The sequence below is a fragment of the Drosophila takahashii genome, chromosome 2R (genome assembly GCF_030179915.1).
Source record: "Drosophila takahashii strain IR98-3 E-12201 chromosome 2R, DtakHiC1v2, whole genome shotgun sequence".
Classification (NCBI taxonomy): Eukaryota; Metazoa; Arthropoda; class Insecta; order Diptera; family Drosophilidae; genus Drosophila; species Drosophila takahashii.
In genome coordinates, this window is record NC_091679.1 from 28,379,088 (window position 1) to 28,404,424 (window position 25,337).

The 25,337-nt window shown below is 37.8% G+C and overlaps 2 protein-coding genes and 1 long non-coding RNA gene across 40 annotated transcripts in view; 2 read left to right on the forward strand and 1 right to left on the reverse strand.

Annotated features, from left to right (window-relative positions):
• The first annotated feature begins 12 nt into the window (after positions 1 to 12).
• Positions 13 to 1,081, forward strand: DJ-1alpha. The gene is made up of 3 exons (XM_017147696.3): positions 13 to 193; positions 396 to 715; positions 872 to 1,081. Exons 1-3 carry the CDS (start codon positions 23 to 25, stop codon positions 1,029 to 1,031), a joined length of 651 nt encoding a protein of 216 aa, XP_017003185.2. The 5' UTR covers positions 13 to 22; the 3' UTR covers positions 1,032 to 1,081.
• Positions 1,082 to 1,408: 327 nt separating this feature from the next.
• Positions 1,409 to 25,337, forward strand: part of shot (dystonin-like protein short stop) — an 84,802-nt gene continuing 60,873 nt past the window's right edge. For 25 of the 36 annotated variants that reach the window (XR_011417842.1, XM_070212735.1, XM_070212729.1 and 22 more), the window contains exon 1: positions 23,823 to 24,001. Coding sequence is in view for 8 of the 36 variants with exons in the window: in XM_070212747.1 (XP_070068848.1) it covers positions 10,901 to 10,997 (97 nt within the window). In the remaining 28 variants the exon portion in view is untranslated. Of the gene's footprint in view, positions 1,458 to 10,432; positions 10,998 to 23,822; positions 24,002 to 25,337 lie in introns of those variants that run through there. The other 11 variants (XM_070212747.1, XM_070212762.1, XM_070212748.1 and 8 more) reach the window with 4 other exon arrangements.
• LOC138912456 (uncharacterized) lies at positions 17,326 to 18,784 on the reverse strand. Of its 3 annotated transcripts, none has more exons than XR_011418000.1 (4): positions 18,283 to 18,784; positions 18,153 to 18,227; positions 17,522 to 18,098; positions 17,326 to 17,467 (listed from the first exon to the last, which is right to left on the reverse strand). It is a non-coding gene; the product is annotated as an uncharacterized lncRNA (long non-coding RNA). The 3 variants fall into 3 exon arrangements; XR_011417999.1 differs by having other exon boundaries at positions 17,328 to 17,467; positions 17,944 to 18,098; positions 18,283 to 18,731; XR_011418001.1 differs by lacking the exon at positions 17,522 to 18,098 and having other exon boundaries at positions 17,449 to 17,467; positions 18,283 to 18,618.

Below are 25,337 nucleotides of genomic sequence, written 5' to 3' on the forward strand. Positions count from 1 at the left end.
GCCTTTTCGGATTTGGGACGGAATGTTGTCAGTTCTGAGGAGATCATTTGGAAAGGTGGCACCTTATCTGCACGCCAATCTCGTGGTCAGGTGCAAGGCCACTCAGGAGGCCAAGACGGCACTGATCATCCTGGCACCGGGTGCCGAGGAAATGGAGTTTACTATATCAGCAGATGTCTTACGGCGAGGAAAGGTAAAAATTATGGATTCAATTGTCTCAAAATGGTTTCAATTGATATTTTAAGTGAATACTTTAGAAGGTGGCTCACCCACTGTTGGTAATAAATCTATTTTATGATTCTTTAAACGCGTACAACTTAATAATCGAAATTCACGAAATTTGTATTACTTCGCGTATACTATTTTGAACCTTTATGTGATTTGCCTTCGGTTAGATCAATGTCACCGTGGCGGGTTTGAGCTGTGATCCGGTCAAGTGCTCCCGGTCTGTTGTTATTGTGCCAGATACTTCCCTGGAAGAGGCCGTGTCCCGTGGAAACTATGATGTCGTGGTCCTGCCGGGCGGACTAGCTGGTAACAAGGCGTTGATGAACTCGGCCGCCGTTGGAGAATTGCTGCGTTGCCAGGATTCAAGAGGCGGATTGATTGCTGCCATTTGTGCTGCTCCTACTGCACTGGCCAAACACGGAATTGGAAAAGGAAAATCTGTTACATCGCATCCAGATATGAAGCCCCAACTGGAGAAAGATTACTGGTAGGAACTTAAACCGATATTTCTTTATACATTATTGCAATTTACAAAAGTACAATAATCTATAAACCATTGTAAAAAAATCACTAATTCTATATTTTACTTTGCAAATTATCTTAACAAAGCAAGCTATTATTACACGACTTTTGTTCTGCTTAGCTATATAGATGACAAGACTGTGGTTCAGGATAAAAATATTATTACAAGTCGTGGTCCTGGCTCTACCTTCGACTTCGCCTTAAAGATTACCGAGGAGCTGGCTGGAGTTGAAATGGCCAAAGAGGTGGCCAAGGCAATGCTTTGGACTTATAAATTATAACGGAAGTTGTAGATAATGTATGTTAAATAAATCAATGAATACTTAATTAATTTATACACTGAATTAATTACTCAGTTATTGGAATTCCACAATATATATAAAAATTCGCCTGTCCAAAATGATGTGTGTTTTAAGTGTCAATTAAAAAAAATTTTCAAACCCTATGTAACTCCTTGAAATAAATTCGGTGTAATTCGATGTAAATGGCTGTAAGCATGGAAACTTAACAGGAATGTTATAGATGGCGTGTTAGTGAACGCTGACAACAGATCGTTAAATGTTAGCTAACATTTCAGAGATGTGGAATCACCGATGATTGCTAAGGTATTAGAATCGACGGTTTCATCGAGGTTTCTCCATCTCTACTTCTAACACTCCGGTCACACTGCAGCAGTTCGGGAAAACGGAAGGTTCAACTTTGTGGCGGTCCGTGAAATTTGTATTTTTTGCGTTTTTGGCGGAATAAAACTGTCTTTTGAATCGCAGTCAGGATAGTTAGTACTTAGAGGGAGTAGCCAAGTAAGGATTCTGCACAGTTGCAGTTCCTGGAGAGTAGACCGTTTTTTGCGCCTTGTGAGCACGTGAATCGTTTGTTGTTGCGCCCGTTGCACTTGCAGCCCAAAGTGCGCTCGTGTGTGCGTGTGTGTGTGTAGACGGGTCATTAAATCTGCCGCTTCTTTCTCTGCCGCTGTTCTTTTGTTTTTGGGTAAATTGCACAAGTGTAACGGTTTTCAAGAAGTGCAACAACCAGAGCGACAGCAGCAGCAACAAAAGCAACAACTGCAACTACGACAGCCATGTAAAGTGTGTGTAACCAGAAACGCGAAAAAATTGCAGTTCATTCAAACTGCAAACGAAATTGCCATAAATTATTGTTATAAGCTTTTGCGTTGCGTGATGAAAGAAAACAGTGCGATGGCAAATGAAAAGCGCTGCGAGCGAGAAAAAAAATAGTGGAAAATATTGTGTATATAATAGTGAATAGTGAAAATTAGCATAGAGCAGGAGCAAAAAGCTAAAAAAAAAAAGAAAAACCAGGAAAATAGTGGAAGCAGCCACAACAAAAAAAAAAAAAGGAGAAGAAGCAGAGGTTGAAAAAACGTTTGCTGCACTTACACACACACACTAATACACATACCCACCCTCTCTCTTCCGCGTCCTTTTCCCTGCTTCCACTCGCCGTCTCTCTCGCACCCGCCGCCGCAATCGCAATCTCTCTCTGACATGCGTCCTCTCCCGCTCTCTCCCGGTGCACTTTCGGTGCCCTTTTCATGCTCCTTTTCATGAGTCACGAGTTGAGGCAAAGAAACCGTGTAAAATAAGAGGAAATTGTGCAAAAAGCGGTGACAGTGCGAACCACAAAAGAGTCAAATTCAAGCAGACTTAAGCAAATCAAGCAAAGTGCACTGTGCTAAATGCTAAATGCCGAAATAAAAGGCATTATTGTTCCTTTTGGGTGTTTCTTCCTTCTTCGTTACCCTCCCTTCGGCGATTGTGTGAGTGGAATTTTTAACCGACAGCCGCGGCCTTTTGTTGCGGGGGCGGGTAAACAAATTAAATAATTTGTTTATAAAACTGTGTCAGAGCAAGAGTCATGTGTGAGCCTCAACCCGCTCCCTCTGACGCAGGTGCGTTTATCGACAGTCGAACCTGACTAACGTGAACTATCATCACTAGTTCAATTTAAAAATTTCAAGTTATAAAAATGATTTTTAATTAAAGTCTTAAACCAGTAACTACTGTGATAGCTTTAAGATCTCAAAAATTCAGTTGCATTAATTTATTTCATTCTATTCTCTATAAAGTTTTGTGGAGTAAAGTATGAAAAACCTCGTATATTTCCTTTGAGTTAAAAATAACCATAAGAATGATATAGTTATCAAACTGAATGAAACTAGGCTATAAAAAACAAGGTTGTTAGAGCAGCCTTTAGAAAAAAGTGGATTCCCCTTAGGAAAGTTCGACTGTATGATCGCTTAGTTTCTGGCCGGCTAATCAAAGCAAAGTCAGCACAATAATTTCGCATTCTCTGCCTTCCACTCTTTCTCGCCTATCTGGTCCACTCCATCTGGTCTCTATCTATATACATACTATCTGCTAAAACATTCGCCCTTGTGGTTTTTATCAAAGACTTGTTCTAATTAGCAAATGCTTCAGTTTTTGTCATTGTCGCATAAGCGTATTTGTACGTACAAACATAACAATACCGTTCATACATCATCGCTGGAAAAAATCGATAGTAAGGAGGGGTGGTCAAAGTTTTTTTCTGAGTGGTGGGTGACACATCCATCCCGTGTACCGTTCCTTTTCGTCCGTCTGCTTTATCATTCATTCAAATCGGACAGGCTACGCGCATTACACACACTACGTGCACACGTGTGCGTGAGCGCCTGACACTGACACTGACCACAGGTAAATTGAGAGAAAGAGAGGGACGCACTACGCTCACCTCCACCTCCGCACTTTTGCGCTCTTTCTCCTTTCTTTCCATTTGCCGGTCTTTTGCTGCTCTGTTTACAATTTCATTTGTTTTGGTGAGCAACCCCAAAAAAACAACATTTGGCGGCAGGCCCAATTTCCATTTTTGGCTTTTCTATTTCCCAGAGAATTTTCCTGGGGTTTCGAAAACACAATTGGAATATATTAAGGGAGTTTTTTAACTGAGGCGTTATCCTGTACTGGTATACTTCTGTTTTATCTAACCATCCCTAAAGTCAAAAGTAGTTACATGTTTATCAGATATTTTGGATAGATATTAGCAAAATAGGCGACATTAACTTTGTATGTGCTTAAGTTTTTAGATAATTTGGTTAGATTAGCAAAAAAAACACGTTGCCTTCCCTTCCTTGACCTTTCCCAATACGAATTTGCTGCAACTCGATCAATGACAAATGATAACAACTTCTTTTAGGCAAGCTGAGTAATGAAATATAACAGTTTTTGGATTCTAAAAGTTTTAGTTTCGATGAGAACTTTCAGAATCTTGAAAAGAAAATTTGCTACATATTCTTTGTGCATTGAATTAAAGACGAGATTTTTTGATAATTAAATCATTATTATATTAAGAAGAGGTCCTGTAACTAAAAATTTTCAAATAAATTTTAAAATATTTCTGGAACATACATAATCCAAACTAAAGTTTTTTAGTTCCATAAAAGAACTCTAATTGAAAGAAAGGTTATAAAATTGTTGTGTTTTCCTAGTTTTGAAAAGACGTTGTTGTGAAACCTTATACTTGTGGGATATTTAAAAGTTTTTCAACCGAATAGTAGAATAGCACTTAAACTCTTTTGCATATTCCGCTGGAACCAAGTAATCATTTAGCTTCCTTTCTATTTTCTCACTATAGTTTTCCCAGAATGCGCTTTTAATGAATCCCAAAGGGATGAGGCACTCCCCTTGCTTTTACGACTACAGGATACGCAAACGTACATATAAAACATAATCAAACGCTCTTTTCCACCATCTAACGTGGAATCCGTCAAAGGGGTTGTTGCCTTTGCGGCGCTCGTTATTGCTGTTGTCTTAGTTGTTGTTCAAGTAGTGTTTAGTTGTTAGTTGTCTAGTGGTGTTTGTCGGCCTGGAAAATGCACTCAAGCGTTGGGCCCCGAGCAGCTAGACTCTCCTTTCCCTGCCGCTTCTTCTGCCGGCTGCGTTTTTTATTACTTACTGGGCCGTCTGACAAGTTTTACGTTTTTGTAGTGTTTCCCTCGATTGGCAGCGACATGCACTTGGCATCGCCAGTTGGAAAACTCCATCGAGGTCGCGATTGCGCTACAAAGTGGCCATCGGCCGTGGAAATCTAGATGCCTCTTGGCTGGGTGGAAGCTCTGCCACTAACGGAGGTGTGTCCGCTAGCATTAGAGTTGAGTTTTATTTGCTTTAGATTGGAATAATTGAAGGTGAATGTTTAAAAGAGGCCTTAAGGGGTGAAAGGCAGACAAGCATTTAAAACTATTTATACATACCTAGATATAACATCCTGATCCACAATTTTGATAAACATATTAAATTCTATTGATTTTCTATAGTGTATTTTAAAAATAACTTAGTAGAAAAATATTGCAATAAACATTTTTTTACACAATTACATTTTACCACATTTTTGTAGGTACTCTTAAAATTTGTATCTTATGTAAATAAATCTAAACGTTAAAAAAAACGTTTTCAAAAGTAACGCAAAATGCATTTATTGACCCTCATCCTTAATGTTTAAAAAGATCACATCAAAATTCAAAGGCAAAAGAAGACGTTTCTATGCGTGGTTCTATATAAAAAGGTTAAAGTACCGGTTGTGTGTCAAATTAGTTTGGTTGCGCTCCATTAGCTAATGTTCTCACACGCTGTCGGGAAGCCCCAGATGCCTTCTCGCCTATCTGCCGAGTAATACTTGCATCTCGAGACCCTTGTCGGGCCATATCTGGTGTGTGGCATCTGTGATAAGCGAGAACACAATGCAATCAACCGCTCGATTTCCACACAACGGCGTCGGCGGCGGCACATAGACTCCACCGATCTCCTCTACTCCACCCCGATTCGATCTTTGCCCTTTCGAGTGGATAATTAAAGTTCCGCTGGTCGTCGGGGAAACGCCCACTAAGAATTTCGGAGCCTAATTAGTCGGCAATCGTCTGGCCATTTATCAATGAGCACACAACTAACTAATGGAGCAGTTGGGCAGTTCTAGAAACCTTCAGAAAATACTGAATCGATTTGAATTTGAGTTTGAACTCGTAGGAATATCAAACCAATTGAACCCGTTTAGCAATTTGACATGCAAATTTTTCAGATCGCTGATTGTTATGCCATGACATAATCCCATAACAAAAACCCTGAAGCAATGAGCTAATAGAGCAATCGATGCAATTTCAAATATGATTTCATACCGGAGCCCGGGGCCTAGTTTCACATTTAATAAATCTGTCGCTTGCCATTGTTGATAATTAGACAATTTTTCAACTCGATCGTTGTTCCCATGGAGAGCCCCCCAATCCCTTTTCCCCAGTTTTTTTGAAATTTTTTCTATTTCCTAGCGATGACGTTGTCAAACTTGTTTCATTCTCTTGCTCTTTTTTTATCAACGTTTATTGTTTTGTGACTTTTGCGGTTGCCTGTTTATTGCCTTTTCAACTGTCGCTTAATTGACTTGGTTGTGTCTCGCATAATTCTACTCTGGTGAACCCCATCAACGAGCCCTGTGAGAACCGGGGACACCTACACGAATAAGCGAATTCCCATCCAGAACTCAGTCTATTTGGGTCTCTTTAGCTTCGCCCTTATCTCAAGGGTCTTTTCACCCAATGGCTCTTTATTGTTGTACGCTATTCAAATGGAATGGCGATTTGAGTGGCATTGGATCATAAAGCTCGGTTGTTTTTCTGTTTTGATGATAAAAGTGATCGCCCGGAAATTATGGGCTTCGGGTACAGGGTCTAATTGCCAAATATCGGCAAACTTTTTATTTCTCGTATTTGCTTAATATTTTTCCCACTTTACATTTCACAATGGCTCTAATGTAACGAGGTAAAAATTATGTACTTGTGTTATAGATTTTATATTTGTTTAATATTCTCTTAGCTATTTAAACATGTAGTATAGAAATACCGCTTATATCTCTTAAGTGCCTCTCAAGTTCCAAACATTCCGTGTTAGATTTCGACATTCGTGAAATTTTGTTAAATTCCGAGATGACTTCGTTGAAAATTGTAGTCTCTTAAAAGGAATTCGCTGGCACTTTTTCAAAAAGACCCTGTCTAGACACATTCTGTTTGCACTCCCATACTGCAGGCTGCTAATTTCTGTATTTGCACAAGCCCTTGGCCTTCAGCATCTTTAGTTTGTTGTTTTTGGTTTGGCCGGCGCCACATTTGTTTTATTTTTACTGTCGCAACAGCTGCTCTGTGATCACCGCTCAGTCGGAGGGCATCGTTACTATCGGTTGTCTCTTTTTGATTTCGTTTTCATTTGACATATTCGTTAAATTTGCGCATCTAATTTGCAAGTTTAATACCAAGTGGCTTTGTTCAAATTAAGACTAAATGTGGGTCTGCCGCTGTCTTACACGCCGGAAGGGAGGAATCGTAAATCAGATGGAAAAAAAAGTAGAAGGCCTCTCGATTAGATCAGCGTCAGGTTCGGGTTGAAGTTCCGTTCCTCAGGTAGCCAGAATAACATTTAAAACCTATATACCCTACTATAGAATTGCGCACGTGTATTGAAAAACTACCTGATTTCGAAAATGAGAACGATAAATTGGTTTAAAAATTTGTTTAAACGCATTTCTATTTTTTAACAACAAAAAATGTATTCCAAACTTTTTATTGAAAGTGTTTTTTTTATTTGTAACTAAAATGAGGTAAATGAAAAACATATAAATACAATCAAGTTTAGTACCTAAATATCGTATAAGCTTTTTTATTCTTTAATTAAAACCTCTAAAATTAAACAAAAAGGAAGGACATAAAATAGTTTATTATAATAAGAGAACCTAATATGATCTTCATACTTTTTCCCACCGAGAACCCCAAAAACAGTTTCGTAAGCGCTGTGAAACTTATCAAGTCTCGAGCGCAATCAAAAACATTGCCCCGCTTATCTGCTGATAAGCAAACCGAGTCACGCACATGGAAAAAAAGTAACACAACTGCTAGAAGCCCGAAATACAGGCGTATTTCTTTCCACTTTTATATCGTTTGATAACTCTTTTTTATTCAAAGGCCGTCAGTCGTCCGTCAACCTGTTGAGTGCACACTGTTTGAGAGCCACTGGCGATAATCTGATCAAGCGCCCCGCTCACGGCTCACGTATTCCCCATTCCATTCCAAATTTAGTCGCTCAGTTGGCATTTATGGAACGATTTTACTTAGCGCTCCACGCTGTACAGTTAGAGTTTGTTTATGTGCCGGCACGTCAGCAGCTGATAAAAGCTCGCGAGTCGTCGATCCCACGCGGCAATCGGCAATACCCAATAATAATACAATTTAGCAGCGATAATTGGCCATCGAGCCGAGCTGAAAGACAGGTGCGGCCATACCTTTAGCATTGCAATTTTTTGCCAATTTATATTTCGAGATTTATAAAATTCTAAGGCTGTCTTATTAAATGAATAGTCAGAAACCGATTAAATTTATTTTTTGAAGTGTATTCGATTTATTTATATTGCTTACAATTTTTATAATGGTGCTTCAATTGAGGCTTATTAAATAACAAATCCTAAATCATGTTAAAACAAGAAAGGAAGCTACCTTCGGCCAGCCGAAGCTTATATACCCTTGTAGATAAAAGAATACTCACTCGGTGCAGTTCCAGGGATTCCAGATTCAGCGTTTCGATTTATTTCAATTTTGTTTTTAAGTAGTCAAGAATCAAAACGCCTACTTCCTACAAAGTTACAATGAATTTTCTTATATTTGATTGGGAGCCTTAAGATATAGTGGTCCGATCCGGCTGGCTCCGACATATGTACTACCTGCAATAGAAAGAAGACCTTCGGGAAAGTTTCATCCCGATAGCTTTAAAACTGAGAGACTAGTTCGCATAGAAACGGACAGACGGACAGACGGTCAGGCGGACATGGCTAGATAGACTCGGCTATTGGTGCTGATCAAGAATATATATACTTTATGTGGTCGGAAACGTCTCCTTCACTGCGTTGCAAACATCTGACTGAAATTATAATACCCTCTACAAGGGTATAACAAGAAAGGAAGCTACCTTCGGCCAGCCGAAGCTTATATACCCTTGCAGATAAGTAATACTCACTCGGTGCAGTTCCAGGGATTCCAGATTCAGCGTTTCTATTTTTGAATTTTGTTTTTAAGTAGTCAAGAATTAAAACGCCTACTTCCTACAAGTAACAATGAATTTTCTTATATATGTTTGAATATTCCTATGGGAGCCTTAAGATATAGTGGTCCGATCCGGCTCGCTCCGACATATGTACTACCTGCAATAGAAATAAGACTTTCGGGAAAGTTTCATCGCGATAGCTTTAAAACTGAGAGACTAGTTCGCATAGAAACGGACAGACGGACAGACGGACATGGCTAGATAGACTCGGCTATTGGTGCTGATCAAGAATATATATACTTTATTTGGTCGGAAACGTCTCCTTCACTGCGTTGCAAACATCTGACTGAAATTATAATACCCTCTACAAGGGTATAAAAATGTTTTTATATGAATTTTGCTCTATTTTATACAAAGAAAAACATTATTTTTTCAATATCTACAACATGTACCCTGAGTTCCAAAAATGTATTACATTTTTTAGTGTTAACGAATTGTAAATTTAACTCTAAAAAATTTAATTCTATCTGTAGGTATTTGGCAAATAATACGATAATATAGAGCGAACGAAAAAGAGAGACTCTGGAGACAAAAACCAAGTCACAATAACGGGCCAAAAGCAATAACAATTCTAGTCTAGTTCTTCTTGTTTTTTATGGCTTTTGGCCAGCTGCACTCTATCGTTCTTTCTCTCTCTCTCTCTCTCTCGAATCTTTTTCTTCCTTTTTATTTCCGGTATTTAAACTTTGCGCATGCGTATTCTCTTCTAACTGGATAAAAACCGGTCGCTCTCTTTTCTTTTCTTCTCTCTTTGCGGTTTTTGTTGACATTTTGTTGCACTTCCACTTCCCACACAAACCTACACACACACAACTCTACGCTCACCGTTGTTTCTATCTGCATTTTATAGTTGTTGGTGTTCTTTTTAGTCGTTCCATTAAGGCGTTTTTGTTTTTGCGATTGCTAGTTTCCGTTGTAGATTCAATTGTTTTTTTTCTCGAAAATTTAGCCGGGACACAATAGCTTAAAAACTGTAACGAATAATCAGTGGTATTTGCATATATTTATTTATAGTTCATTGTTTTCCGCTTAATTTGCCAATGACCTACAATGCGAGTAAATGAGAGCAGAGCGATAAGGCAGTAAGATTGACTCACCCGCTTACTTTTCACCCCCTTAAATCCACTTTGCACTCTTTACCCACTAAATATGCAAATACTTAAGTGGGCAAATGCATTTCAAACTGTACTTTTTAAGCAGCCTAAAAGTATGCAATAAAGGTTGAAGGCGCCGTTTTCAAATGTTTAAAAGAAACTTTGGCATTTCTTCTTAGTTTTTAAATCCAAAAAACTGATAAATTAATATGTGGCTGCTTCTACTTCATTATAAATAATTTTAGTTGAAAATGAATTAGTCAAGAATAATTTTATGTGCAAGGGAATATACAAAAAACATAAAGAGCAAAAATCTTAGATGTTTTAGGCCAAAAAACATTTTTTGTTAAGTAAAATCTAAACAAAATAAAGCCGATTCACAAAATATATATACTAAAATAAATGTAAAATTTATTTAATACTCAATAACAAAAGCCATTTCTCTCATTTCTCTTCCAGTTAAAGTATTAATATTTAGCAAATATGTTGCTAGCCCAATTCTAGTTAGTTAAAGAAATTAAGGTTAAGTACAGGGAAACTCGTGTGCAATCAGGGCTAACACAAAAAGAGGCTGGCGCCGCACCGCATCCGTGAACTCCGGGAAGCTCCGACATCCGTCCTCCTCCGCACCACGCAGTCACAACAACAGCAAACACGGCGTCCCCCCGCAATTACGTCCGCTCGCGCTCCACCCCCCAGTCGCCCCACTCCCCGCAGGCGGCGGCACTCCTCGGCGGCGTCGGAGGCGGTAGATCCCACGGTCAGCACCATCACCATCCGTACCACCACCATTCGCCATCCCCGTCGCCATCCTCGCCATCGCCATCGTGCCCCACGCTGCAGCTGCAGCCGCGCCTGCACCAATCGGAGCAGCAGCTGTGCCAGCGACGCCGCATCTATGCGTCCACGGGGAGTGCCGCCAACATCATGATGGATCGCGAATCCCTTAGCGAATGGGCTAAGGACAAGCCGCTCAGCATCCTGCAGCTGGATCCGGCGGATCGGGCGGTTCTCCGCATAGCAGGTGAGTGCCAAAATATCCGTTTTGCAATCGTAAATAATTCAAATAGGAAATGGCTACAGTGGTCGCTCGTTAGGGAATACAATCAAGCTTATATTTTACAAAGTAATATTTTAGAGGTTCCAATTCAAAAAAATTTGTAGGTAACAAAATTTTTTTTTCATAATCTAGATTTAAAATTTCCTTGGATTTTTCTACAAAAATAAAATTTTAATTTAAATCATTTAATAAGAAAATCTTTAAATCATGATAATTAAAAAAAAAAATGTTTTTCGTTTAAAAAACAGCATTCTAAATTAACAATATAATAATTGTTACCACAAAGCGAGCAAAAATTGTAGTCAGTCCTTAGGAAATCTTCAAGTTGTTTGTGTTAAAAAAAGATTGGTCGAAAAATCTTAAAAATACGAGAAAAGAATGATTCCTCAAAGCCAAAGAGCAGTGTAACGCAATTGAGGTAATCCCCGGCTGATAGCTCCATTCAGATGGCAATATGTTGAACAAATATTTGGCCGACCCACAGCGCCCCACCCAACCGACCGCCCACCAAACGCTGCACCACCTAACGGTCGGTTCATTGCACTTAGCATTCAGCCAGCAGTGCCTGCCAAACTGTGCTCGCATTTCCACTCGCTTTGCTGCTTTTTGCATCGACGCAGCGTTATTATGCGCTAATTCCACACTAACGGTTGCAGCCTCCGCCCAGCCAATCCCCCTCTTAATACCCCACTGCAAACCCCCCCTCGATTTCCCCCCTTTATAGCCCGTCCCTGTGCCAGCTTTGCTGTTTTGTCTGTCAGTCACTTGTAATTCTATTTCTGTTCCGCCAACGGAGTTTTTGCGGCCCACAGAACTATGTACTAGATATAGTCCCCATCCCTCCTTTTGCCATTTTTGCAATGGCAACTGAAAAATCGAAATTTATGTCGCCGTCGCAGCCCGAGGGCATTGTTAGTGCCGCACAATAAAAAAAACTAAATAAAAAGAAGGCTAACACACAAATGGAGGCAGAATGCGATGTTGTCTATTGAATACTTGTCGCATTGTGCCCAGGCTATGTCTATTATAAAGTTCTGACGGTGAGGAGTTCAAGGGATTGTCGAGGAGTGAAAGAATGTCAGATCAAAGCCCACGGAAATAAATTACATTTTAGATCAGTAGCAGCAAATATGCGTTTTCTGGTCCATTGCATGGCATAAAAACAGAGCTCTGGAGTTGTAAGGCTCTGTGGAAATTTCAATTTAACAACTATGTACTTGGTATACACACAAAAAAAACACGTCGTGGTCAAATCGATATGCACATGGTAATTTTCTGGCATATCTTTCTTACTGAGCAATACAAATTTCTCTCTCTCGGAGATTCTCTGACTTCGAAAAAGAGAGGGAGGAGCAATATGACAACTTAAATTCGAAATAGCGCATAAAGTTACAAGAGTGGGAGGGAGAAAGACAGATACCACATAACGTAGAATCGATCATCCTTTCATATCAAGTTTCTTTTAGGTGTATAAATAAAATGTAATCCTTACTTTTTCATGCAACACTTCCAGCATTATAATGCACATGCGTCAGCGCTCAGTCGTAATTACTTTCAATTGAAATTGATTCAATAAGTAAGAAACGCCCAAGATCGTCAATGAAACTGAAAACAAAACTCGTTTTACCTTAACGAGCTTTGGTCTGGTGTGTATATGTAGTGGAGATATTTATAAATTGAGATTGATGTCTGGGATTAAGGCCCCCAGAGAGACACCTCCACAAATGTTCCCCCATGTTCCCATTCCTCAGCCAAATCCGAACCCAAATCCGATTTCACATGCGAAATGAAAAGTTTTTCGCCCGCCTGATGGAGTTTTCGCTTTTTTTCCTATCCAGTTTTTTGTGGTTCCCCCCGTGTAATAATCGTTGTTTGGCGCTGAGTTTTAATTAGCCCTGAGCCCGAGCCAGTTAGCCCCACACACAATTTGGCCCAATGCATGTAACGGAAAGCGGAAAACTTGCCCACAAACAGTTGCCAACTGTTTGGAAAAAAAAAGACTGGCAACTAGCTAATGAACGGTACAACGCCCCCTCAAACGCATTGCTTTGAATGGATCATCTTAAAGATGTGTTAATGCCTCGATTAAATAATATTTGCTTACGGTCTTCTGTTTACAATTGCTTTGTGTATATTTTTAAACTTTTACTCTCTCTGATTTTGATTTTCTCACCTTTGGCTACGCCTGCGCAAAGTGAACCAATTTTGAATATTTGGCCGCTTGCGTGTGGGTATGAGGCAATATTTTTAGTTTTTGGCCAGGCTATAATACTTTGAATCGAGCCATTTGTGATTTTGTTTTCGGATTACTTTGACATCATTCGACAGCATTTATTTTTAGGCTGGTGTTATCACCAGGCCTGTCCCATTACCATTAATCGAAGGCGTATTGAAGTGCCTGGCTCGATATCGCTTTATCGTTATCGAACTTTTCGTAGGCTGTCAAAAGGCTTGGCCAAAATCGCTTGGAAAAATGTGGAGGGGCGACGACAATCCCCCGGTTGCATCGTATATCGTACAGATTTCATTAATAAATCTGCCGAGTGTCTAGGTTCTGTGTTTATGTGGTAGAAAAGCATTAGATATTCCAAGCACATTTACGTACACGATCGGTTTTAATGGGCAAATTAGCCCGGCAACAGGCGGCGGCGGCCGCCACCGGAAGTACAGTTGCCACAAGGAAGTCATCAGAGTTGTATTTTAATGACTTCTTAACGGAACTAGGTCGAATGTTTGATTTTTAAATATTTATGTGTTATTGTCAAGACATTTAAATTATTTTTGTAAATTTCCCAATAAAAATTCAATCAGTTTCCCATAAAACTCAAAAAGTTCATCGTAAGTAATTTTATCGAGGAAAAAGAGTTGTTTTATTTTTGGCATTTTGTGTTGTATCTGGAAGATACAGATACGCCTACCGACATAACACGATGTTGTTAATTGAAAACTGATAACTGTTTCGCTGTTCTAGGCTGTTTTATTCTCCAACTGTTACCCACTTCTGCTTCTGTTTCTTTGTGACTTTGGGTGTATTTCGTATTCGCATTCTCTGTTTTCGGCGTGTCTCCTTTGCCTTTTCGGTTTTTTAATTGTCGTTATGTATTTTCGTGTCTCCATATCGTTCTGCAGCTGTATATCTGTATCTCGATGGGGTGGGCTTGTGTTTGTATAGATATCTCTAATTAGTTTTCAATTCAATTTGCATTTCTCGTTCGCTTTGTTTCCCCACTTTTCGTATCTTTATCTCTATGTTTCCAGCGACTGCTTTCAGTAATAATTCGTTTTAAGTTATGACATTTTTAAGTGTTCTGGAATCTAATGAATCCTGGGTTTTTTATCTTCCCTACATTCTTGTTGAAGTTTTTATGTTTAATTGGCCAACTTTTTATGAATTTTATTCTCTAACGTTTTTGCATGGCCAAAAGAGAATGTCTAGCTGTTTTTAAGTAGTATTTTATTTGTGGCTCAGTAGTGTCAATATCGAATGCTAGTGAAATCGATTTTAAAACCTATTAAACCATGCTAATTTTTAGAAACGGATAGCCCAATCAGGCAACATTCTTAGATATGAGCTAGCTTTTAGGAGCAATAATGTTTATAACTTAAATATAATAACAGCCTTAAAATATAATTATTGAAAATGTGATTACCAAATCATGGTTTATTAATATTGATTTTGAACACCTTTATTGGAGAGATAAAGGTAAACAAAGTTGTAAATATGGTTTAATACATAAAATGGTTTTTTGTTTTTAGTTTTAAAATGTTTAAATAATAATATTACAATTTCTTACGTTCAATAAATACTTATAATTAGCGACGATTGAGTTAAGTTATACAGATTTTTGAATAAGTTCACAGAGAAAAAAAAATACCAAAAATTGTCATCATTCGGGTATTTTTTCATATCAATTTTGGTCCCATATGTGGTCATACCAAAAGTATATTTTCGAACATACCAAATTGGTATTTTCGAACATATGAATGTGGTATTTTTCATAATAGATTGTTATGCGCACATATCAAATTTTGCTACAAAATTTTGTATTGTATTTTCTCTAACTCAGAAAAGCATTCTGCCACGAAAAAAAAAATGTGGGCATGGCTCAGAGGCCAAGGTGCTAGGTCCTGATATTATTTTGTGCTCGGGGGAACAGGGTTCAAATCCCGCTCACAACACAACACAACTTTTTTTTTTTTATTAGTAATCTTATCATATTAACTTTTTATCACAATTTTGTTCTTAATATTGTTAAGGAAATGTTAATTATGCGCCTTAAAAACTTTTTACTTTCTCTGCCTTAGCCGGTTTTGAACCGGGGTCCTCTCGCATCAGAGTCGGATGCGTTACCTATTGGGCCATCGCGACAAGTTACACGCGAGTATATTAGCTAAACTTGAATGTAAAATTATCTCGTTTAAGCATGCTCAACTTGTAAGTGTGACCACAGCATATAAAGCGTTATAATACCATTGTATACCAGAAATACAACAAAAATACAACTTTACAGCCATACTATTTTTTCGAAGACTTTTCGATGCCCCATTTGATATGAAAAACATATCAATCTTTGAAGTATTCATATTAATATGTTACGGATTCATATCAACATGGGTAATTGTTATGATTTCGTATCACATTGGTATGAATTCGTATTACATTTATATGGAAAAATTGATATGTACAAATTGAGGAGACAATATCAATCTGGTATTGTTCCGTTTTTTTCTCTTTGTTGTAAAACAAATGTATAAAAATTTTACTGACATCTAAGAACAAAACTGTAGCATTTGAAGCCAACAAACATCTTAATTTCCCGGCTGGCAGGTGATATTCGTGAATCATATTCACACGCACCAGCAGTAAATATCTCGGTATCTAACTCCCCCGAAGGCTAAAAAACGCCATATGGCACCTTTCCCAGACAATTGTCCCCCACTTCGGGTCCCTCGTCCTCCCGACATCCCCGAATACATCCGAGAAACTCTTCTGACTCATTAAGATAAGCAATTTTGTGTGTCAATTTGTCAACTCCAAATGAGAAACAAAAACTTTGGATCAAAGCGAAGGGCCGCCAAAAGCACTTGAATATAAATAAAATCTATATAAAAATGTACGCAGGCACACTCGTACAAATTATTTGTATACAAATATTTAATTACGCTACTAATTGCCAGTGACGATCAACAGCCACGAAATGAGACACTCGTCGGGCTATTCGAGGTCAAGATACTTGATCGAGGGGAAGATATATACATAAATATATATATAGGTATACTCCCCCCGCAGCAGATGTTGTTGTGCAATGCTTTTATTTCGCTAGATCAAGTGGCATTACTTTTTCGCTCTGTGGGAGTTTCATTCAAGGCGTTCCTGCTTTTGTGGCTTTCACTGAAATTGCAATGATCTCAGCTCCAGCCAATATCACTTTATGGATATTTATGACCTGTTATATATATCACAGCGATGTTTTTGCCGATTTCAGTGTGGGTGGAGTGACCATGACGTCACTGCTGCGAAACAAGTTGGCCTTTGTCAGCAATCGAGCAATCATTTAAATGACATTACACGCAAATAAAAGTAAACAAGCCAAGTACACTTAAAAAACAAAACGCCTTTATTTGGAAAAAATATGTTTTAAAACTTGGCGGTTTTCTAGATTACACCATAAGAAAACACAATTTTTTTTTTAAATATGAAACAAATTTATTCATTTAAATCAGCGGTCGGCAGCGTCCTATTAAGTGAGCATAGGAAATTGTTCTGCTCGAGCGCTGCCTCCACGTATACTGTAGAACAGCGGTCTGCGCACACACACTGTTAAGCCGCCCCGTACAATTAATTGTAGTTCGCCGGGACTGGTCCCGAACTAGCGAAATCGCCATACACCGGGGGCTTAGGACTAACTCCCGTTCATACCACCCGCAATGTAAATTTCTATCCACTTTTACCACGGCATGTCCTAGGCGGTGGTCATATGGCGAAGTTCTGCATTACCTTTCGCCACAAAAGGGACCGATAGGTGGTCCCATATTATACCCCTTTTCGCCACAAAAGGGGCCACCTATCGGACCACCTATCGGTCCCTTTTGTGGCGAAAAGGGGTATTAAATGGGACCACCTATCGGTCCCTTTTGTGGCCAAAAGGGGTATGAAATGGGGTTGGTGTTTTCAATACCAAAAAAGCTGGATGCTATGAAACTTCCCAAGAAAAAATACTTTTTGTTAAATTAATTTATTGTATTATAAGTAGACAATTTTTCTATTTATTTAATTTATATTTATTGAACAAATTCCTCTGCTGACACGTTTTTGTTGAGTTCCTCATTGTTGTTCTTATTTGATTTGAATTTATTTTTAAAAAATCGTTTCTTTTGCAATTGAATTGCCTTGGGAATCAATATTTCTGCATTACCAGATTCTGAAACAATATCTAAAAAAAAATAAGATTTTAGTGTTTTAAAATAAAATGAGAACAGAAACTAACTTCGGCAAGCCAAAGTTTTAATACCCTTGCAGCTTTCAGGAATAAAATTGTGACTAGAAAAGCATAAATATAAAATAAGAATAACCAACAGTTCAATGTAGACTTATTTCTCGCTTTTGAAACTTGAACCGACAGACAGACGGACATGGTTAAATGGATTTACTTTATAGGTTTGAAAAGGTCTCCTTTACTGCGTAACAAACTTCTGGACTAAATTATAATTCCCTCTGCATGGGTTTAAATATATATTTTTAGATTTTGTTATACAAGCCTCTTTACATCAAACCATGTTTTAAAAGTGAAAAGCAGAAAAAGACAGAAAGAAATAGGATTAAAGACAGATGGCATTCTAAGTAAATAGATTGAAATTGAATCAAGAAACTAAGTGTATTATAAAAAATACAGTTATAAAAATAACCTACCGTGAAGTGCACCATAGAAATGTGTAAAGGAGTTTACGGCTTTTTTTTCCAGACAGGCCCCTAACATTAAATCCCACAACAAACTCATCTGTGAGAACCCTCCGCAAGTTTTTTAAACCCCCTTCTGGCAGCAACAACGATCTCATGGCTTTAATCTAAAAAGGAAGAAAATTTCACTAAAATATTTATATCAAAGAAAAAAGACTTACGTAGGAGTCCTTTGCACCACTATTTCTCCTTCTCCTCTTTAACAAATCGACGAATGTGCCTGTTGCTGTTCATGGCTAAATATCACACATTATTAGGTATTTCACTTGCACAACTCATGGTGTTACTCACCTGTTGACGACACTTCAGATCACAACAAAATATAACACTTTAAATGTACAATAAGACAAATTAAATACAATGTTTACAAAATTTGGCGCAAACGTTGGGTTAGTGATGGTAGCGGGGTTGGGTAGTTATGGCAATCCGTTACGATTAATATTGCGACTACCGATATCGTATAATCGATGGCAATAAAAACATTCGCTAATATTATTTTTGTTTAGTTCTATGTATATAAAATTAGGTACTTATATATTTATTTTATATATCTAAGCACCAATAAAATCCGCTTGTTATGGAAGGAAAGAAAACGTTTTGCTACTGAACCACCGCTATTGTTAAAAATATTGCTGCAGCTAAATTGCTCATTATTAAATATAAATAATATAAAAAGAAATAAAATTCTATCATTTATTATTTTATTTTATCTCATTATTAAGTTTTTATTTTATTATTTTAACTTTTTTTAAATTTGTTTTTTATATAAACAAAATAAAGTTGTATTCGTTATTAAAATCATTATATAGTTGTCAAAAATTTCATTTTACAATTTTTTTAACTCATATAGAAGTGTTCACATAGAAGTGTTCCCTCTCCGATAACTCTTTTGCTCTTGTAAAAAATACACACGCCACCTATTGACCCTTAAGGGACCACTGGGTGGTCGATCCCTTTTCTACCCCGAAAGTGCCACCGGCCCCCTTGAGAACTACAGGGTTTACTCACACAAAATAAAACAAAATGTAATTGTATGAGTGTGCCGACCGCTGATTTAAATAAAAAGAAAACGAATTATGTGAAGACAGTTTTGGTTTTAAGTGTGTAATCCAATCATTTTAAATCTGTTTGTATATTAATTTTAGTTATTGTGCATTTTAGGATCTATTTTTGTTTCAAGTGTAAGAGACGCCCACTACTTGGTGTGGTAAACCTGTTTTTTTTTGTATTTTGGGATGGGTAACTACATTTACTTCTGGGGACTGCCTGCCTTCAGTGGGTCACCCATTCCATGAAGGAGGAGGGTCCACGGGGCAGGGCACCCTTGAAGTGAAGTGAACTTACACAAATTCCATATTCCATTGTTTTTTCCCGTTTCTGCCACCTTTGTTTACAAAGCCAGCAGCAAAAAAAGGGGAATCAGTCAGTCAAAAATAAGTCAAGCCAAATAAGGGAAAAATGTAACTTTTTAGCGGTTTGGAGTTTTAGCAAGTGGGGGAGTCCACTTAGCCGACATTCCAGCTCTGACTTGTTTACAGTGTGACTTCACAATAAGCCAAATGCCACATTGACACACATATCAGTCTGGTTATTTCAACAGTTGCAAATACTTAAGGGGTTATATACCTTTTTTGAGCGAAAAAATTTAGGGAACTTTGAATTTTTTTTTGGTGTGTAGCAATTATTTTATGACAGTGAAGTTATTATTTATTGATAGTACATGTTCTTATCGAAACAACAAGCCTTTGTTCTTGAAAAAGTATGAATAATTTACGAAGTTATGGCAATTCTTTCCGAACCCTTTTTTTTTTATAGCGTCTTGCGGTGACCACGATGGAAGTCCAGCAGGTCAACTGATATCAAAAAACCAAAAATTTTTAGTTAGTATAGTATTATTTTCAGTTCGTGAACGATTACTTTTAAGAATATTTCCCTTTTTCTGCATACAGTAACTATTTTTCCAAAAAGTTGATTTTTCAAGTTCTAAAAATTGTATTAAAATATTCTGATCTGCGAAATTAAAATTGGCGCATAAAAACTGAATCGTTCACGAACTCGGCACAATCATTACGAATAATTTAAAAAAAAATTGAAGAAGATCGATCAAATAGTTCTTGCGCAATCGTGGTCACAGCGAAGGCACTTTTGGAAAAACACGACTTTGAGATAAACGCATTCAAAGTTTTACGTTGACGTTGCAACTATTGAAGTCGAGCGCGTCAAAACGCTGTTTTCCTATCGAACTATTATTCGGATCTGTATGAAAATTTGGGGAGATGTTCTCTAGGGGATATACTTTAGGATTCAGCAAAAAAAAAATTTCGTTTTTTTTTTTTAAAAAAAAGGTATATAACCCCTTAAGGACGGATAATGTCTTTAGTGACAGCAGCCACAGACGGTTTTATTTTAAATGTTTATAACTTATTTGTTTAATTTATATTCCTTTTATTAAAGAGCTTTTTGTTTTTTTTTCAAGATTTGTTTACTTTAAGCTTGAGTAATAAATATGGGAGTAATTAAACTTATTAATAAATAGTGACTGAACGCTTAGTTGAGAAACAAACAAATTTGCAATGGTTTAAAATGCGTAATACCAATAAAAATGGGAACATTTTTTATATAATCTTGGCTTAGCAATATAAAATAAAGATAACTTTATTCGATCATTATATTTTTCCAATTATCTATATCTATCTTAATCTTAATATTAAGAACTTTTAACCACGTACACTATTAAAACGCCTACTCGAAATTGGTTAAAATTCTTGCATATCTGTATGTATGTACAGAAAATCAATAATTTAAATACATTTATCTTAATTCATGTGACAAAGTGTGTTGAGCACATGACGCTGTGCGAAAAAATTGTCGTTTCTCTTCGATTGCAATTTCAATTGCCGGCATTCCGCGACCGAACGGGAAATTGTCTGCAGCGGCGTCTGAGTCTGAGTTTTTAGTTGAGTTTTTCTTTCGTAAAGTTGTTGGGGTTGTGCTGTGCTGGTTGCCTTGAGACGGATGTTGGTTGTGACAGGCGGAATTCCGAAGACTTTGGGCGTAAGCGTGGGCAGCGGTTTAGTAATAGCAATAGCTATGGGCGGCAGCTGCTGCCCAACAGCTCAGTGACTAAGTGGGTGAGTAGTCTACTCGATCGTTACTAAATCATTAATTTTTATGCAAACAATACCTGTGCTAAATCAAAACCCAAGTCTTCAACTTTCCATAAAAATCCTTGCTTGATTGCCAATAAAATTGGCAGCTCCTCGCCTCGTTTCGTTTTTTAACCCATTTATATGTTCCAAACTCAATGGCGTGCCAGAAGGCAATTCAAAATGCCATAACAATCAGTTGGCAATTAAATGGCGCCCCCTCTTAAAACCTCCACCTTCTTACACCCTCGAATAGCCAATAGCCCTGGTAATTCAAAATCTGCTCAACGATGTGCGATTGCCAATTACTAATTAAAACCACAACAGCAAGTGCATGAAAAAACAGTTGCCTTTAATATGTACTTTGGATATACCGCGCATATATCGATTGTCTGGGGGTGTTGTCCACTTGGGGAAGTGGGCTGGTTGGCCAAGAGGGAAACTAGATGACTGCCAAGTGTTGGAGTGGATGGATTGGATTATCTAGATGCGGGAATCACTCGACTGAGACTGAGACCCAGACGCAGATCGAGACTGAGACTCCGACTGAGAGACATGCAAATGAACGGTGGCGGGCCCACAGACAATACCCACACTGGGAAAAATGGGATAGCTTGAAAAGATACCAATGTACAAGTCTTTATTTTCTTTAACTATGAAGTGTGCTATGCATAACAAAATTTGGAGTACCTACATCTTTCAATTGCAGAACAAGCTCTATAATTTGTGAAGTAAAAACATAATAAAATCTAAAAAAAAATATTTTTTTCATTACTACAGAAATTTGTTATTAATTATTTTAAATGTTGTTTATTTTTTTGTGTTAATATGGTAATAAAAAGTAATAACCTACTACTAAAAAAAACTACTACTACATTTTTTTAAATAATCATAGGACTTTTCTTGAAGTAAAAAAATATGCTTTTATGCCTAAAAACCAACAATAACTAAGATTTTCATAAATATATTTTTTTCGAAAGTGTGACTTTTTCCTTTGCTTTATGTGTATTTTCTTATTTTTTTTGGCTAAAGAACCGAAAAAAGTCAAACTCGGTCGCATTAAGCCTACGCCAAAAATTCGATACTCATTTATGGACAGAGGCTTAGTCACATTTTCGACCTGAGTCACGGTGGTGATGGAATACAAGTGATTCCCACTCACTCACACCCCTTCGCCTGAGATTGGTCTGCATAGCATTTCCGTTGAAAGCGAAACAGCTGTTTTCGATAGCTGCTTTTCAGATCAATTTACGTTTTTACTTTTTGTGGCAGTATGCAATTCGACTTTCCATTTTCATAACGCGTTTTTCAAAAAGCTAATGTCACCCCAAAAGCTAATGCTCATCTCAGCTGATCGGGGAACTCTCTCTTAGTCTTTGCTCTTGAGCAAAACAAATCGAGAAACACTCGACTCTCTGCTCTCTAATCCGATTGCATCTTACATTTTTATGGATTCTTCTTCTATTTTTACACATTATGTTTTAATTTTGGCCGCAGCTTGTTTGTGTTTATGTCAAACAACAAAGTTCTTTCAACTGCAGTTCCCAAATTTGTTTACAAGTGCGTGTCGATCTGCGGTCTCCCTCTATTTCTATGACTGTTTCTTTGCGGCTTGGTTAATAAACCACAAAAAAGACGAAAGCCAAATTAGGGCTTTCTGTTTATTAACGGCCATGACCATTAGCGGTTTATTTTATTTTCTTTTCATACTTTTTATTCTCGCTTTTCGGCGAGCCCACATGTTTAAGCGGCTTCCTCTGGCCCGCAGAAACATAGCCAACGCTCTGACCAAATATGAGGAATTTCTTTTTATTTCGCGTGCACTGAAAAAAATTGTCTCCAATGAAAAAGTCCAAGTTATTGAAATATTCTATGTAAATATAATGATTCAATTAGTTGTGCGTAATTTAGAGATTACAATTATTGATTTTGGATAGAAATGTATTCTTTATCTGATCTTTTTTTTTGTAAGTGCACTGACTCGCATTAGAGTGACATTTTTGGTAATTTCTGCGTCTTGAGCCTCTAATGGCGCTCAAAGAGCGGTGATATGGTGCTCTTTCGCTCTTCTCTTCCCACACAAAACCGGCCACGCAGTTGGCTTTGAGTTGCTCATGAGTGAGTGAAATGCAATAGTAACTTACTTATGTAAGTACCCAAACTATCTGAATATTTCTTTCAAAAAGTTTTGGCGACCTAGAAAAAAAGAGTCTACATCATGCCAGTATTTTAAGAATTCATATATTATACCATGTATTACCTGTACAGCCGAAAATGTTGTATTTTTTTAAAGACCATTAGGTTTTACAAATCTTTTTCATAAATTAAGGTGGACCTTGTGTGACCATTCCAAGCAGCTGACCAAAGGTAACAACTGAAGAGCGAGTGAATAACTGATCAAATGAACAGCTGAGTGAGCAGAGTAAGTGAGTTTGTTCACTCACAACAAATTGAGCAACTGATCTTGCTCACTTGATCTGGAGGAAGAGCACTGCTTAATACGGCACCATCACGATACACCTGCTCCGCTCACTCACACTCACCTGCCGTCGCTCGCCCCCGCTCTCATGCTCTCTCCCTCTCTCTAGGGGCTCTCTTCGCTCTTGTATCTCGACTCTTGCATTTGTATCTCTATCTCAGCACCCAAGTAATTCGCTTAGCCCCACGGCGCTCAGTCAAATTTGAACCGCGATACCGAGCGGTTGGGCGTTTCTCTGCTAGAACTACGTTCTCTTACCAGTGACTGTGTGTGTGCGTGCGTTGCGTCCATATATGTTTAAATGTGTGTGTGTGGTGTGGCAACAACAATTTGTTAACGCACACACTCACGCGTAGTTAACGAACGCCACTTGGCCCTTAAAAAAGTGAGAAGAAACCTAGAAAAAGTGCAAAATTATAATATAAATTCGGTACAAATCAACACTCAAAATTCGCATACGAAAACCGCGTTTATCTTTAGTGCGAAAATTGTGCTGAAGCAGCACCAAAGAACCCGAAACACTATAAAAATAAATAAATGACTAAATTCAGAGTGACTGAATGAATGACCGCCGTTGTGTTATCGTCCTAAATAAACCGAACCGATAAAGAAAATCATAAACGGAGTCCAAGAACCTAGAACTTGCGAGTTCCCAAAAACCCAGCAGCTGTGTTGCATTTCTTAAATATTTGCCTGTCGCAAACGAGAAATTTTCAACTTCTCCCAACTTCTTTTTAGTTGTGCGTTGTTGTTTTTGCCATTTTTGTTGTTGTTTGTCGTCGGCTGGCTTTTCATTCAATAACCAGTTTTTGTCAGATTTTTTCTTTAGATTTTGGTGAGCTTGAATTGCTCTTTAGGGGCGATCTGGTCTCGGATTTTTGATCGCTGCACACACGCACTAAAATCCACAAAGTCGCACTGTAGTCTATATATCATTTTGGTTTTTTTCTTTATAAAGACAAATTAGTCATGCCAAACGCATGCACCGCTCTGTACATCCGAAAAAAACAATATCTTATTTTTTAGACGTTATAGACCTTTAAAATTTAAAAATTTACTTAGTTTTCCTACAAATAAAGTGCTAAAAGGTGCAGTTTTAAACGAAATATGGATTTCATAATTTGTAATTAGCAAGTGATGAATTAATTGTTTTTTTTTTCATTCTTTTTAATAGATCTGAAACATTGGTTTGAGTTTAGTTGTTTTTCTCTCTGTACCCGCCGTTCTCCCTCTTCCATTTCTATTCGTTCTCTCTTTTCTCCTACCTGTTAGTTCTGAACACACGGTTTTCTTGACATGCCAGGCATACTTAATTCCGGCTCTCCCGTTTAAACCTGGCTTAGAAAAATGAGAGAAAATGCACAACTCGCATAACTGTGCCACAAATTGGGGGGAGGAAGAGGAGGCGGAGACGGAGAAGCGGAAAAAAGAGAGAGGCGAAAAGCCAAGTTCAGACAGTGGCAGTGGGGAAATATTTTCCATGAATTTATTGTGTGAAATTTTGCATGTGAATGGAAAAATGCACACGGAACAAGCAGCCAGCAAATAACAATAACAAAAAACCATAACAATAACAAGCAACAAAAGTATGAGTGAAAATTATTGAAAGCCACTTGCAGCAAGTGAAAGATGCAAATGGCAAAAAAGACGAAATAAAAACTGTTGACGCTGGAAAAAAATCACAAAAAATTTGCACTAAAAATCAAATTAACCAAAACTAA

Bases quoted from the DNA above. Each gene is read 5' to 3' on its own strand.
- DJ-1alpha (XM_017147696.3), top strand. From the start codon at position 23: ATGTTGTCAGTTCTGAGGAGATCATTTGGAAAGGTGGCACCTTATCTG. The intron at 194-395 runs GTAAAAATTATG...GCCTTCGGTTAG, and splicing joins ATGTCTTACGGCGAGGAAAG to ATCAATGTCACCGTGGCGGG. The intron at 716-871 runs GTAGGAACTTAA...TGTTCTGCTTAG, and splicing joins CAACTGGAGAAAGATTACTG to CTATATAGATGACAAGACTG.